The 15,505-nt window shown below is 55.1% G+C and overlaps 1 protein-coding gene across 2 annotated transcripts; it reads left to right on the top strand.

The window, feature by feature from the left end:
• The first annotated feature begins 2,421 nt into the window (after nucleotides 1-2,421).
• Nucleotides 2,422-15,399, top strand: YJU2B (YJU2 splicing factor homolog B). Of its 2 annotated transcripts, XM_045811991.2 has the most exons (11): nucleotides 2,422-2,513; nucleotides 6,206-6,408; nucleotides 7,643-7,696; nucleotides 8,842-8,924; nucleotides 9,842-9,897; nucleotides 11,214-11,274; nucleotides 11,632-11,760; nucleotides 12,088-12,230; nucleotides 12,321-12,493; nucleotides 14,439-14,577; nucleotides 14,711-15,399. In XM_045811991.2, exons 2-11 carry the CDS (start codon nucleotides 6,406-6,408, stop codon nucleotides 15,175-15,177), a joined length of 1,308 nt encoding a protein of 435 aa, XP_045667947.1. In that variant the 5' UTR covers nucleotides 2,422-2,513; nucleotides 6,206-6,405; the 3' UTR covers nucleotides 15,178-15,399. The 2 variants fall into 2 exon arrangements, with proteins under 2 accessions (XP_045667947.1, XP_045667948.1); XM_045811992.2 differs by lacking the exon at nucleotides 11,632-11,760.
• The last annotated feature ends 106 nt before the right edge of the window (nucleotides 15,400-15,505 follow it).

Genomic DNA, 15,505 nt, shown 5'->3' with positions numbered 1-15,505 from the left:
CTTAGAGCCTCCCTCCTCCTCAGTCATTCTGCCCTTGTCCCCAAAAGTTGCACCATGATTCTGGAATGCCCTTCCTAGCCCACAGCTTTCTCTTTTCTTACTCAAAATGTTTTACAAATACATTTGTAGGCACTCACTCCGTTCATTCCCATGGGCAGAGCCAAGATTTTCCACTTTATGTTTGAGCAGAGATGAGGTCCCCAGAGCGAGAATTCAGGTCCCTTCCTGCCACTCTGCCCAGACTGGCCAATTACCCTCCTCTCCCTAAGTCGGTTCCCTTGGCCCCACAGGAACTGGCCTGCGTTTGACATCTTTATAGAACAGTCTCTTCGTATCTCAGGCTGATGTTTGGGTTCCATCACCTACCTGTTCCATCACTTCCTCATACCTCCCCTCCTCTAAATATTACAAGGCGGCATTTTGTGACTTTTCCAACACTATCTCTTTGTTCAGGTGCAGGACAAGGATTTGAGCAAAATCCAGATGTGGGGGACACCTGGGTGGCTCAGTCAGTTAAGTGTCCACCTTCAACTCGGGTCATGATCCCAGGGGTCCTGGGATGGAGTCCCACATCGGGCTCCCTGCTCAGCGGAGAGCCTGCTTCTCCCTCTGCCGGCTGCTCCCCCTATTTGTGTGCACACACACTCTCTCTTTCTCTGACAAATAAATAAAATCTTTAAAAAAAATCCAGGTGTGGTAGGCAAGATTCCTGGGATTGAATGCACCTCTGAGCGCCATCTTGTCCATCAGGATCTATGGGCATTAATCTGCTCCGTCCCCCCAACACTGCCTCATTCTTTTTGACCCAGCTCAGGAGTCACTCTTCCCAGGGGTCTTGCCCCACTCCTGCCCACTCCCAAACACCACTCTCATTAAAGATTCTTCTGTGTTCCCATGGCCCTCAAGTTTAAGGCATACAACCCAAAGCAGCGTAGCTCAGAGGTCAAAGGAACAAGGTGTAGCATCAGCAGATGGAGGTCAAATCCTCCACCCCTCACCAGCTGTGTGACTTTGGGCCCGTTACTTAACCCCTCTGGGCCTGTCCCCTCAACTGTAACATGGGACAGACAGAATATCTACTTCCTAGGAGCACCATTCCCCAAGATGATACGTGTAAGTGAGTGGTGAGCGCTGATGGACTATGAGGCCTGGAGAGTTATGCGCACTCCATATGCAGCACCGTGATCCCATGAGAGCCGACTCGTGTGGGCTGTAAAACAGGGCCTGGCAGCGAATAATGTAGTGGTAGTAGTAGTCTTGTCGGCATTTCTCACACTGCCTTGATAAACTGCCAGTTGAATCGTCTGCCTCCACAGAGGAAAGGCTGTGTCGTTTGCTCTCTGAATCTCATACAACAGGCACCTAATAAACGGCTGTTGAATGACCAAATGAAGAAACAGATTCTGTTGGGCCCTACAGGGCATGAAAGTAAACTCAAAAGCCACTCCCCTGTGCAGAAGGCACGTCCAGGCTGGTCTGAAGACTCCAAGGCAAGGGCCGACCCACTTCCTCTGCAAAGGGCCAGGTAGTAAATTTTTTCGGTTGTGTGGGTCTCACGCTCTCTATTGCGACCATTCAGCTGTGCTCTTATAGTGGGAAAGCAGCCATGGACAATTGGGTGAATGAATGGGCATGGCTGTCTTCCAATATTTTATTTATGGGCACTAAAATTTGAACTTCAGAGTATTTTCACAAGTCACAAAAGGTAATTTTTTCCCCCCACAACCATTTAAAAATGGAAAAAGAAGGGCACCCGGGTGGCTCAGTCAGTTAAACGTGGGGGACTCTTGATTTCAGCTCAGGTACTGATCTCAGGGTCCTGAAATCGAGCACCGCTTGGGGCTCTGTGCTCAGCACGGAGTCAGCTTGTCCCTCTCCCTTCCCCCCACTTGTGCTCTCTCATAAATAAATAGATTAATTAATTAAAATAAAAATGGAACAATAACTCTTAGATCGCTAGCCGTTTAAAAGCGGGGAGGGGCACCTGGGTAGAGCAGTCTTTAGGCGTCTGCCTTCGGCTCCGGGCGTGATCCCGGCGTTACAGGATCGAGTCCCACATCGGGCTCCTCCGCTGGGAGCCTGCTTCTTCCTCTCCCACTCCCCTGCTGTGTTCCCTCTCTCACTAGCTGTCTCCCTGTCACATAAATAAATAAAATCTTGAAGAAAAAAAAAAAAGCGGGGAGCAGGTTTGATTTCGCCGGGGAACTGCAGTTGGCCCACCCTCCCAATACGGCTTCACCCAGCCAGACTGCGCTCCCAGGAAAGCGGGCCTCGCATTGGGCCAGGCAGAGTGGGCGGGGCCTGGGAAGCATCGTCACGCCCCACAGTTGGGAAGAGAAAGCGCGGATTGGTCCACTCCTTTTGGCATTCAGTCAATCAAATCAGCGCGGCTCTGCCGCTTAGCCCCCGCCTCGCGCCTGCGCCCGCGTTACGCGGGGAGTGCGTCACGCCCCCATGCGCGCCCAGGACTCACTTCCGGGCACAGGCACGGCGTGACGTCAGGAGGAGGGCAGGTAAGTACGCGCGGGCGGAGTGGCGGTCAGGCCCGCTGAGGGCCCAGGGTTTGGTTGTGTTTCACCCGACCTCGCAGCCGCCCGATGGGGGACGAGCAGGCTGGGGGCCGCAGGGCTCTGCGGTTGTGGGCCCATGTCCGGAGCCAGCTCCGGTCTCAGCCGCGACCCCCGACTGAAATCCCCAGGCCTCGGACGCGACCTTAGTCCCAGCTCCGGGCCATATTACGCCTGAAGGGCCCTTAGATTTATTATCTGAAAAATGGGACCAGTGAGCCCCTACCTCACTGGGTTATGGTGAAGATTCTGATGCTTGTAAAACGGTTTGGCATGAGAAATAATCGAAGGTACCAATATTTTACTCTGCATCAGGCGCTGGACTAAGTACTTCAACTCACTGAGTTTTGACAGCAACCTTATGAGGTTGATGCTTTTATAAACCCTCTTTATAGATGAGAGAAGTGAGGCTCAGAGAGAAATGCTTTGCCAAAGTCAAAATGCTAGCAAGCAGAGTCAGGATCCAAGCCCAAGCACTATGCCCTAAGCCAGTGGGGGTTTATGATGACTTCTGACACCAAGGACTAGAGATTTGTATACATTCATCCTGTAGCCCCACCTGTGCCAGTCACTGGGGTGGTAAAACCCCATAAGAGCCCCGGCTCCTGTAAATGGGGTACCCCGCAAACACTTCCCAATGTCTTATTTCATTCACAGCAGCCCCACCGTCATATACTCTTTACAGGTGAGAAAATATAAGTTCAGAGACGCTCAGACAGTGGCTGAAGTCACCCAGTTAGGAAGGAGTGGAGCTGGGATTCAGGCCCAGGGAACTGTGCCCCAAAGCCTGAGTGGGCACTTAGCTGTTTTGTTGACAAGAGCATTTTTAGGTTGCAAGTGACCTTGGGAAAATCTGGTCCAGGGACACACTTTACAGATGGAGGATCTGAGGTGAAGAGATGTTCAAGGTCATGGCAGAACAGTTTACATCTGGAAGTTTGCACCCCAGCTTCACCTCTGACCCTGGGCAAGTTACTTAAGCCCCCATGTCCTCGTTCATCAAATAGAGATACTAGTGACATAATACGAAACAAGGCTGTGATATCAGACTCGGTACAATACCTGGCATGCAGTAACTGGTAGAGAGTACACAGCTAAGTTGGCAGAAACAATTAGAAACTTCCTGACTCTAGGGGCGCCTGGGTGGCACAGCGGTTAAGCGTCTGCCTTCGGCTCAGGGCGTGATCCCGCGTTATGGGATCGAGCCCCACATCAGGCTCCTCCGCTAGGAGCCTGCTTCTTCCTCTCCCACTCCCCCTGACTGTGTTCCCTCTCTCGCTGGCTGTCTTTATCGAATAAATAAATAAAATCTTTAAAAAAAAAAAAAAAAAAAGAAAAGAAACTTCCTGACTCTAGCACAGGGAGCCAACAGACTACATCCACAGGCCAAAACCAGGCCACTGCCTGATTTTGTACAGCCTGCCAGCTAAAAATGGTTTTGACTTCATAGGTGGTTGGGAAAAATCAAAAGGAAGTGTATTTTGTGACAGCTGACAACCATGTGAAATTCAGAATTTAGTGTCCAGGGCGCCTGGGTGGCTCGGTCGATTGGGCATCTGCCTTTGGCTCAGGTCATGATCCTGGGATGAAGCCCCACGTCGGGCTCCCTGCTCAGCGGGGAGCCTGCTTCTCTCTCTCCCACTCCTCCTGCTTGTGTTCTCCCCCCCCACCCGGTCAAATAAATAAAATAAAATTAAAAAAAAATTCAGTGCCCACAAATAAAGTTTTGATGAAATGCAGCCGACGCTTGTTTACATGTCGTCTGCAGCCGCTTTCTAGCAATGACGGCAGAGTTGAGTCATTGGGACAGAGGCAGTTTGGTCTGCATAGCCAGAAGTATTTACTATCCGGTCTTTGATAGAGAAGATTTGCCCATCTCCATTCTAGAATACACCTCAGTCCCTCGTAGCTTCTCTTTGGTGTCAAGTAGAACTTCCTTTTATTTGACCTCAGAGTCTCCCCTGCAGACATACAGGAGGAGGGAGGTCACCCACCCCCAGCTTAAGGAGCCTTGCATCTGATACTTGTGTCACCTGCACCAATTCTTAAGGAACTTCAATCAGCTGTGAGTGGTTCTCGCAGTCAGCATTTGTCAGGGGCTGGGCACTGTCCCAGGTACTGGAGATACGGCTCAGTGTGACCTGGCGGAGGAGACAGACTGTAGACAAGTAAACTGACACAGGGCCATGTGATAGGAACCCCAGGGAAGAAGCGACTTTAGATCAGGTAGTCAGATGAGGCCTCTGACAGAGATGATGTTTGAGCTGAGACCTGTGACAAAGAACAGACAGGTCGTGAAAGAGCATTCAAGGCAGTTGGCCTACACCTGCTGAGCCTTTGAAGGCAGCCAGGGAGCCAGCGTGACTGGAACAGAGTGAGGGAGAGGGAAAGGGCTAAGAGGCGGGCTTGGAGAGGCAGGCAGGGACCCCACAAGCTATGGGAAGGGGTTGGACTTGGTTCTCAAACCGATGGCAATCACTGGAGGGGTTTAAGCAGAAGAACAACATTTCAGATTTATATTTTAAGATCTCTTTCTGGTCGCTGTGGAGAAAACAGACGGTGGTAGTCAAGGGCAGAGCCAGGAGAGCAGGGAGGAGGTAGCTGTGCTGGTCCAGGCAAGTGATGATGGGGGCTGCGGAATGATGAGAAGTGTCAGGTGTGAAATATATGTTGGATGGAGAGTAAACAGGACATTGTCTTTCTTTTTTTTTTTTTAATTTTTATTATGTTAGTCACCATACAGTAGTACATCATTAGTTTTTGATGTAATGTTCCATGACTCATTGTTTGCGTATAACACCCAGTGCTCCATGCAATACATGCCCTCCTTAATAGCCATCATCAGGCTTGCCCATCCCCCCACCCCCCCTCCCCTCTGAAGCCCTCAGTTTGTTTCCCAGAGTCCATAGTCTCTCGTGGTTCATTCCCCCTTTTGTTTACCCCCCTTCATTCTTCCCTTCCTTCTCCTACCGATCTCCCTGCTATTCCTTATGTCCCATAAATGAGTGAAACCGTATGATAATTGTCTTTCTCTGCTTGACTTATTTCACTTAGCATCATCTCCTCCAGTCCCGTCCATGTTGCTGCAAATGTTGGGTAATCGTTCTTTCTAATGGCTGAGTAATATTCCATTGTATAAATGGACCACATCTTTATTCGTCTGTTGAAGGGATCTCGGCTCCTTCCACAGTTTAGCTATTGTGGACATTGCTGCTATGAACATTGGGGTGCATATGGCCCTTCTCTTCACTACGTCTGTATCTTTGGGGTAAATACCCAGGAGTGCAGTTGCTGGGTAATAGAGTAGCTGTATTTTTAACTTTTTGAGGGACCTCCATACTGTTTTCCAGAGTGGCTGTACCAACTTGCATTCCCACCAACAGTGTAAGAGGGATCCCCTTTCTCCACATCCTTGCCAATATTTGTTGTTTCCTGCCTTGTCAATTTTTGCCATTCTAACTGGCGTAAGGTGGTATCTCAATGTGGTTTTGATTTGAGTTTCCCTGATGGCTAATGACACACTTTTTCATGTGTCTGTTAGCCATTCGTATGTCTTCATTGGAAAAGTGTCTGTTCGTATCTTCTGCCCATTTTTTGATTTGATTATTTGTTTCTCGGGACACTGTCTTTCTAAACAGACAAACACGGCTCCTTGGAGGATCATCTAAGCTGCCGCCACCCCACGGAGCCCACGGCATCTCTGCCAGGAAGCCGTGGCCCCTCCACCAGGCTCCCCGGAGGGCAGGACTGGGCAGGGGCTTGACACTGCGCAATCCGTGTCTCATCGTCTTTTCAGATCAGCCGTGTTGAGGGCGAGGACCGGTAGGCAGCTGCCAAGATGGTGAGTGGACAGCCTTGTGCTCATTGGGTTTCTCTTCTGGTCTTTGTCAGGCCCCCAAAGTAGCCCTTTCCTCCCCATCTCCAAGCTGTAAGGCGGTATTTCCAAACTCTGGAGCATGATCTGTTTGGGGCAGTGGTTCTCAAACTTTGCCATGCGCTTAAAATCACCCAGGCAGCTTTTTTCTTTTCTTTTCTTTCTTGGTTTTGTTTTTTAAGGAGGTGAAATTCATTAACCACTGTTGAGTGTACGATTTAGTGGCATTTAGTATTTTCATAGTGTGGCACCGCCACCACCTTTATCTAGTTCCAGAGCATTTCCATCTCCCCAAAAAGGAAATCCTGTCCCCATGAGCAGTCACTCCCCAGCCCCGCTCCCACAGCCCCTGGCAGCCACCGGCCTGCTTCCTGTCTACAAGGACGCGCCTGTTTGGGACATTCCATATAAGTGGAATCATGCCATATGTGGCCTTACGTATGTGCCTTCTTTCCCCGAACAGAACGTTTTTGAGGTCATCCACATTGTAGCAGGAATCAGAACTTCATTCCGTATTACGGCTGAGTAATATTCCCCTGTCTGGATTGGCCACATTCTGTGTGTCCGTTCATCCACTGATGAGCATTTGAGTAGTTTCCACCATTTGGCTGTTGTGACTAGTGCTGCTGTGAGCATGCGTGTGCAAGGATTTGTTCAAACACCCATTTTGCGGGATGCTTTTTAAAAGCCCCGTGTCCTGGCGCCGCACCCTAAAGCAGACCGTTCCAGGTGAACTTCCGGGGGTGGGGCCAGGCATCAGGGGGATGTAACATTCAGCCAGGTTTGAGACCCACTACTTTGGTGGATGATGAGGTCAGTATATTGGGTGGCTGCCAGCATTAAAAAAGCGAGAGCCTTGCCCCCGGAGTAAGCGTTCTTTCTCTCACAAAAGCTGTGCTGTGCTTCACCGTGTTACGTGTGTGTGTGCACGGGGCAGCGTTTCATGTGCTTGCTGTCGGTCGTGGTCCCAAAAACACTAAACGCCCTTGCTTTCGGGGAGTCCGAGTCTTGTGGGATTTTCCCCAGTGACGAAGGTGGCGCACCGGTCCCCAAGTCACGGTCTCCACTCAGACCCTCAGAACCCAGCGCTTCTCTGGGATGTCCGTCAGTCTCCCTGATCCGGGTCCCGCCCCTCGAGGCTGCACAGTGAGGTCTCCTCCAGGACACCCTCTCTGAGTCACGTCTCTCTTCTGCTTCCCAGGGTGAAAGGAAAGGTGTAAACAAGTACTACCCTCCGGATTTCAATCCTGAAAAGGTAAGGGCAGGTTCCCTTCCCCGTGTCCACACTAGCAAAGAGACTCCACAGAGCAGGGGCCGCCGAGCACGTCATCCGCTCCTGGAGTCAGAGTCTTTGTTCCCAGGGGTAGATGTGGCTGTGTCGTCAGTGACCTTTTACTCTGGGCCCAGCTTGGCGTGTTTCCAGCGAAGGTCAGGAGGAGGTCTGGCACACATGCTCCATGTCAGACCCCCTTGCTCTCCCAGCTCCAGCTCCTCTGGCTTCCCCTTTGTTCCCTCGGCTGTCCCCTCCACCTGGAATCTCCTTCTTCTGACCACAGGCTCCTTCCCTCCCTTCAGGTCTCTCCCCACAGCGGGCCTCCCTGACCACCATCTCGTTCTCTGTCGCATCACCTAGTGCTTTATTTCTCTTTGTAGCCCTTATAACTCCCTGACGTGCTAGACAATATCATTTGGATATTGTCTGTCTCCCCCTCTAGAATGTCCGCCTGAGGGCAGAGATGCCCATCTGTCCCGTTCACAGCTGTGGTCCCACACTGTAGGCACTCTGTAAGGGTCTGGGAACGAATTGTTCCAGCCGTGTGATCCCAGGCACATGACTGGCCTCACTGTGCCACAGTTTCCCCATCAAGAGGGGAAATAAAAATCAGCCCAATGTCACAGGATCCTTAAGGGGTTAAAACGAGATGATGCAGGGCACCTGACTGGCTCAGTCGGTAGAGCTGTGACTCTTGATCTCAGGGTTGTGAGTTCGAGCCCCACACTGGGCGTAGAAATGACTTAAAAATAAAATCTTAAGAACAAAAACAAACCAAGAGGAGGCACATGAAGTGCCCAGTAAGTGCTGACCACTGCTGTCCCCTCACCTCATTGTCCCCGCAGCACCAGAGGCAACTACAGTCACCGTCCCCAGCTGACAGTTGGGAGAAACAGAGGCTTAACAGGCAAAAAGCTGCGTCACTCCCCAGGGTCACGCAGCTCTTTCAGCTCCTAAATGCAAGAGCAAAGATTCAAACTCACGTATTCCTGATTCCAACCTGCTTCCCCAAGGCCTCAGCGCCTCACGGTGTGCTGTTAGCGCGGGCCGCAGGACATGGCAGGCGGCCTCTCCGCTGGGAGTGCCGGCGTGCCGTGCTGACCCGCCCCCTTGTCCTTTCCGCACAGCATGGCTCCCTCAACCGATACCACAACAGCCACCCGCTCCGGGAGCGGGCTCGGAAGCTGTCACAGGGCATCCTCATCATCAGGTAAGGCCCTGGCACCACCTGGGGACCCCTGCACTTTGTGCCACCCAGTATCGGGCTCTAGGAGACTTGGGCACCCCTGACGCGGCCCGGTGTCGCAGCGTCTAATTCCAGAAAGCAGGAAGTGGCTCTGTCAGTCAGCTGTTGCTCTCTCAGCTGTTCGGGGGTCACCTGCCTGGGGACTGGCTGGGCCAGCACGGCCAGGCTCTGCTGCACCTGTGTCTCGTCCTCCAGGTGGCTAGCTTGGGCTGGTTCACGTGGCAGCACCCAGGTTCCAGAAGGGAGTGAGCGCAGGCATGCAGGGACTCTTGAGGCCAAGCCCCAGAGCAGGCACACTGTCCCTTCTGTCTCGTTGATGGCCCAAAGCCAGGCATGTTGCGGTGGGCGGGGGGGGGGGGGGGTGGTCCCACCTCTTGACAGGAAGCGTTGCAGAGTCACATCGCCTGTGCCCACCAGCCCCTCCCACTCCGTCTGCGGAGCCCTCAGCCTGTAGGACAGTGTCTTCACCTCATTATTCCTCACTTCATGGTGTTTTAAAACGGGAGCTCTGCTGCACACGCGTGACCAGATCACATGGTGCAGACAGAAGCGCAGAAAAGAAATCCAAGGACCGAACAGCAGCTCTGCTAAACTCTGGTTGGGCCACGGCTCCGCTCAGCTCGCTTCCTCCTCCGCTCCAGCTGGTGTAGCTGACAGGGTGAGGTGTGAAGACGGGGCCACACTGGTGGAGACTCACCCGGACGGGGTGAGCCAGCGGGAGAGCAGGGTGACAGGACCGGCCTGGCTGCAGGAACGCCCCCCGCTCTCTGTGTCCCCACGCGCATGCCCTCTGCCATGCGGCTGTGGCGGAGGCGCGGGCGCGCAGACCCAGGCAGGGCCTGAGCGGACAGGTGCCGATAAGCCATTTTCTGTTCACGTAGGTTTGAGATGCCGTATAACATCTGGTGTGACGGCTGCAAGAACCACATCGGCATGGGTGAGCTCCGCCTGCCCTCTGCTCCTCACCCCACCCCCAACCACTCAGCCTCGCAGACAGGGAGCCCCTTCCCTGCCAGGCCCGTGAGACACCATCTCCACCAGGGGCCCCTGATCAGGAATCGGAGAGGAGATAGGCTCCCCAGTGACCGGTGGGTTGTGGACACCTCGCTGCAGAACAGTGAGGAGGCCCGGCTCTGCCACTTCCTAGCTGGGAGACCCTCAGCGGGTGACTTAATCTCTGTGCCTCAGTTTACCCAGCCATAAAATTCAGCTAGTGTGAGTGCCCACCTGTGTGGCACACGAAGCACATAGCGCACAGGAGGGCTCATAAACTCAAACTGCCACTGTCCCTGTCTGGACCCCTGTCCGTGCCCCACATGGACGGATGGACAGACAGACACGGGTCCGTGGTCATAGGGGCAGCTCTGAGACCTCAGGCCGGTGACTTGACCCGCCTGGCTTCCGTTTCCAACTCTGATACAGGGATCCTCAGCCCTTCACGCAGCGCCTGGCCCAGGACAGCAGCTCGCTCTGTAAATACGAGTGGTGGCCCTTGGCACGAGGGTCCGGGGCCGTGGAAGAGCAGGAGGAGGAGGCTGGGCCACCCCAGTGCTGAGGAGGGGATGAGTGACACTCCCCCTCCCCACCAGTAGGTCCCCCTGATTGGACCCAGCCAGGGGCATCTACTGCGAAGGCCACCAGGTGCTCAGGGGACAGAAGCAGGGTGCAGCCTGACACCAGAGGCGGGCCACCCTCAGGGCTGTGAACCGAAGCAGCCACCAGGAAAAGAAAACTCAGGGCCACACCACCCAGCAGCCCAAGCTCTGTTTCTGTAGTTTCAGCTGTTTTCACATAATGAACAAGATTAAGCAGATCAAGAGTGTATATCATCTAATCAGTGAAAAAACAAAAAACGCGGACATTAATAACAAAAGCCAACCGTCCTTGAGCACTTGCCATGGCCCAGACCCTGTGCTGCGTGAGCTGTGTGTACCGTTAGCTCCTGTGATTCTCTCAACAGCGCTGCGTGGTAGGCTTTATAGCCTTCCCTGTTGAACAGATGGGGAAACTGAGGCCCAGAGGGCCAAAGTAGCCGGCCTAATGTACCTGGTTGGAATGTAGTGGAGTCAGGATTTGAACGTGGACCCTCCTACTGCCACCCACACTCCTCTGTGGCTTGAGCACCTGTCATGGATCCTGGACATGGCTGTTTCCCACCTTGACTATTAGGGCCCTCTAGAGGTGTCTCTGGAGGAAGTCCACCCCCATCCAAGGAAAAGATGCTGAGCTTCCCTTCTTTCCCTCTCCTCCCAGGTGTTCGCTACAATGCAGAAAAGAAGAAGGTTGGCAATTATTACACAACCCCAATCTACAGGTACAGGCACCCTGGTGGGCATCTCAGAGGGACGTATCAGATAGCTGCAGGAAGAAGGGGCTCCAGAGCAGTCCGACTAGAAGGGCAGCCTTTCCATGATGGCCACTCCCTGCGGTCCTTTCCTGGAAACTGTCCTGGTCTGTCAATCAGGACACATCCCCTCTGCCTGGAACCCTCCATGGCTCCCACCTTCCTCAGAGTAAAGGCCTGAGCCCTCCCCATGGCCCATAAGGCCTTGCACGCTCTGCCCGGTCCCCTCCCTATCCTCACCTCCTCCCACTCTCCCCCTCGAGGTCCCTCACACACCCCAGGAAGGCCCCCACCTCGATTTCCTCAGCCTGGAACGCTCTTCCCCAGACAGCTACAAGGCTCCCTCTCCCTCGGGTTTCGGCTCCAACACCGCCTCTCAGGCCTTTTCCAAAGCAGCGCTCACCACCCGACACTGGTTGCTTATGCCGTTGCTGCCAGTGTGGCCTCTGCCGGAAGGTCAGTCCCTCCCTGAGCAGGCTGGCACCCTTCACTGCTGTGTCCCCAGCAGCTGCCGCCCAGCCCGCCGCAGGGCAGTCTGACTCGGGAGGGTTTGTTGAATACCCGAGTGAACAACTGAATACACACCAGACAGAGGTCAGTTCCGGGCTGATGGGACAGTGTCTGTCTCACCCACGCTGTAACCCCAGACGCAGAGACTTGGTGCGTAGTAGGTGCTCAGTGAACACTGGTCGAGTGACCCGCACAAACAGAAGGAAGCAGGCAGGGCCGACAGGTGGCCTGGGGCCGCCGCAGTGTCCTGCCTTCCGCCCTCTGCCCACCCAGGTTCCGGATGAAATGCCACCTCTGCGTCAACTACATCGAGATGCAGACGGACCCCGCCAACTGTGACTATGTGATCGTGAGCGGCGCCCAGCGCAAGGAGGAGCGCTGGGACATGGCGGACAACGAGCAGGTGCTGACGACAGGTGAGCGGGGGGGCGGGGGGGTGTCCCGAGGCTAGCCCCGAGCCAGCCGTGCGGGAGCCTGAAGGCCCTGCCGCCTTCTGGCCGTCACAGAGCACGAGAAGAAGCAGAAGCTGGAGACAGACGCCATGTTCCGCCTGGAGCATGGCGAGGCCGACCGGAGCACACTCAAGAAGGCCCTCCCCACCCTGAGCCACATCCAGGAGGCCCAGAGCGCCTGGAAGGATGACTTCGCGCTCAACAGCATGCTGCGGAAGAGGTTCCGGGTGCGCAGGGGCCCTGTCTGGGGGCGGGACCACAGGGGGCGGGGGTCGCCCGCATCGGGAGGGGAAAGAATGCAGGGGCAGCCCTCGCCCCACCACATCCTAGCTACAGGTGGGTCATTGAGCCCTCTGAGCCTCAGTTTCCCCATCTGATCACGTCCCTCCCTCAGGGCACCCGTGGGAAGCCCCAGCTTGCCGGGCACTCACCTGATGCTCAGCTCCTAATACCTTTCGTGGGTCCACTCCACTATCCCAAAACGAAGTCCGTAGATTGTCAACGCACCCCTACGTGATTGCCAAAGTCATCTCTGCAGTGCCCTGTGGTTAAACAAACAAACAAACAAACAGGGAAAGTCACCTACAATGAAATGGAATGTGCATATTTCAGTATACGAATGCTTGGCCAAGACCCCTGGCCTGGCATGGCAAGTCGCTGAGGGCACAGGGCAGACACCGGCTCGTGTCCCCAGGGACACAGTCCTGGCTTGAGGACACCCCGGGGCCCTGCTGTCAGTGACCCCAGTGGCTTCTGAACTTGTACCGAAGATGCTCAGGGGAGTCACGTCTCAGGGAGTCGGGGCCCAGGATCAGATGAGTGCACCGTGGATGGATTTTTCACCCTCTGGGGCATCCGGCTGGGCTCTGGAAAATCCTGCGGGACGTGAGAAACTTCTCCCTCTTCTCTCACTCTGGGGGGTGTCTTGTGTCGCCCCCCCCCCCAGGCAGTACCTTCCCCAGCAACCGCCATGGGGCACCAGCTGTCACCATCCTACGACTCCTGTCCCTTCCTGCTTCCTTTCCTGATCGTTCTGTGGTCATTATTAGGAGTAAAACTGCTAGTTTTCTTACTAATTGTTCGTTACCGAAAACATATGCCTCCAGCCAGGCCTGTGCTGCAAGCTGTGTCCCCTGCCTCCGGGCACCTCCCCATGAGGTGTCTGAGGGCCCTCAAACATAACCTCCCAACAAGCCCCCATCTTCCCTTTCTCAGCAATGGAGGCATCTTCTTTGTCCTTCCAGGGACTCAGCCCCAAAACCTGGAGTTGACTTTGACCCCCCCTCACCTCTGTCTCCTGTTGGCAAATTTTTCAGGGTCTGACCACTCCCACAGCCCCCATCATCTCCTGCCTGGACCAGCACAGTCTCTCTGCCCTGCTCTCCAGGCTCCTGCCCCCCCACTTTCCCCACATACAATCTGTTCCCCGCATGGCCACCAGGAGCCACCTGTGAGTCCCTGAGTCATTTCACATCTCTCTGCTTAGAACCCTCCATGGCTCCCACTTAAAACAGAAGCCAAAGTCCTCCCCATGGCCCACAGCCCGAATGATCTCGCCTCCCCTCACTCACTGTGTTCCAGCCACACTGGCCTCCTCACTGTTCCTCCAAGCACACTTCAGCTTCTGGGGCTTTGCACAGGCTGTTCCCTCTACCTTGGAACACTTTTCCACCAGATATGCACATGACTCCTTCACTCAAACGCCTTTTCTCAGATGTGACCTCCTCAGGGAGACCTTGCCTGACCCTTCCCTCTCTCCTGCACCACATTTACAGTTGAACCCTTCGCTCACTCCCTCCCTGCTTCCCAGCATTCTTTCTCTCCTCGCCGCTTTGTCTCACCCACTAGAATGTCAGCCCCGTGAGGGCAAGGGTTTGTCTGCTCACTGCTGCATGCCTGGTATCTAGAACAAGGGCTGGTACAAGCTGATCATTCTGTAAATATTCATGGAATGAATGAGCAGAGGACTGAACAGTACGCGTGTTAATGACACCCGGATTTCGCACTTGCTGAGTGACTTCTGCGTCCCAGGCCCTGTGTGAGGCCCCTTCCTCGAACGAGCTTGAAGGGGAGGAAGCTGAGTGGAGGGACACAGCCCAAGTCAACGGGCAAGGAAGAGTGGGTCTTTGACACCCACCATGCCTTTCCCCCACCCTGTCCTCCACCACACAGGAAAAGAAAAAAGCCATGCAGGAGGAGGAAGAGAGGGACCAGGCGCTGCAGGCTAAGGCGAGCCTGGCCATCCCACTGGTGCCCGAGACAGAGGACGACCGCAGGCTGGCCGCCCTTCTCAAGTTCCACACCCTGGACTGTGCGTGGGGAGCCAGCGGGTGTGGGGGACTGGGCGGGCAGAGATGGGGGTCCCCGGCCATGAGTGGGCCGTGACAGGCCAAGGCAGGGGGCAGCTTTGGACCTCCTTCCCTCTCTTCCCTCCCAACCCCCAGCCTACGAGGACAAGCAGAAACTCAAGCGGACAGAGATCATCAGCCGCTCCTGGTTCCCCACTGCCCCGGGCCCCGCCACCAGCAGCAGCAAAGCCGGCCACGTCCTGAAGAAGCTGGCCCAGAACCGCAGATCTGCACCGGCCTGCTCCCCCGTCACTGTAGGGGACCTGGGCATCGTGCGGCGGCGGTCCCGGGAGGTCTCAGAGAGCCCCCAGCACGCAGCGGAGAACCCCAAGTCTGGGGAGCCTTGGGTGCCAGATGGGCCCACGTCCCCCCGAGACTGCTCTCCAGAGACAGCTGAGACCCCCAAGAGCAGGGGGCCTCTGGGGCAGGAGGGGAAGTGTCAGGACAGGCCCCAGTCCCCACCAGGCTCCTCTCAGGAGGCGGCCACCCCCCAGGACACGCCACACCTGTGCACCCTCAGCTCCTCTCTTGTGGCTGATTACTCCGACTCAGAGAGCGAGTGAGCAGTTCTGGAGACCGGACCTGCTCCAGAGGCTGCCACTCGCCCAGGAGGCCCCTCAGACTGCAGCCCTGCTTGCCCACCAGCCCTTGGAGAGCTCAGACGCTGCCCCTCCCCAGACCTCGCCTTCAGCCGTCCACGGCGGGGAAGTTCCTTATTTGCTCCTGGAGAGGGTGTTTGTGCCTTGTGCGGCAGCATCCCAGCATTAAAGCCCTGCTTCTTTGTCCCTGCCTCAGGTTGCTAGACGGGCCGGGGCTGTCTTCCCCCACCCCTCCCAACTGAGCTTCCCCGGACTCTCACCAGCCATGTGAAGCTGCAGCCGCAAGTGTGGG

This window comes from Ursus americanus, chromosome 14, assembly GCF_024610735.1.
Source record: "Ursus americanus isolate L20-20 chromosome 14, mUrsAme1.1.p, whole genome shotgun sequence".
NCBI lineage: Eukaryota > Metazoa > Chordata > Mammalia > Carnivora > Ursidae > Ursus > Ursus americanus.
Note: the sequence above shows the minus strand (reverse complement) of the source record. Positions and strands in the feature narration are given on the sequence as shown.

Coding starts and splice junctions, on each gene's coding strand:
- YJU2B (XM_045811991.2), top strand. Junction 8,925..9,841: donor CAGGGCATCCTCATCATCAG/GTAAGGCCCTGG, acceptor CTGTTCACGTAG/GTTTGAGATGCCGTATAACA. Junction 12,231..12,320: donor CGAGCAGGTGCTGACGACAG/GTGAGCGGGGGG, acceptor TGGCCGTCACAG/AGCACGAGAAGAAGCAGAAG.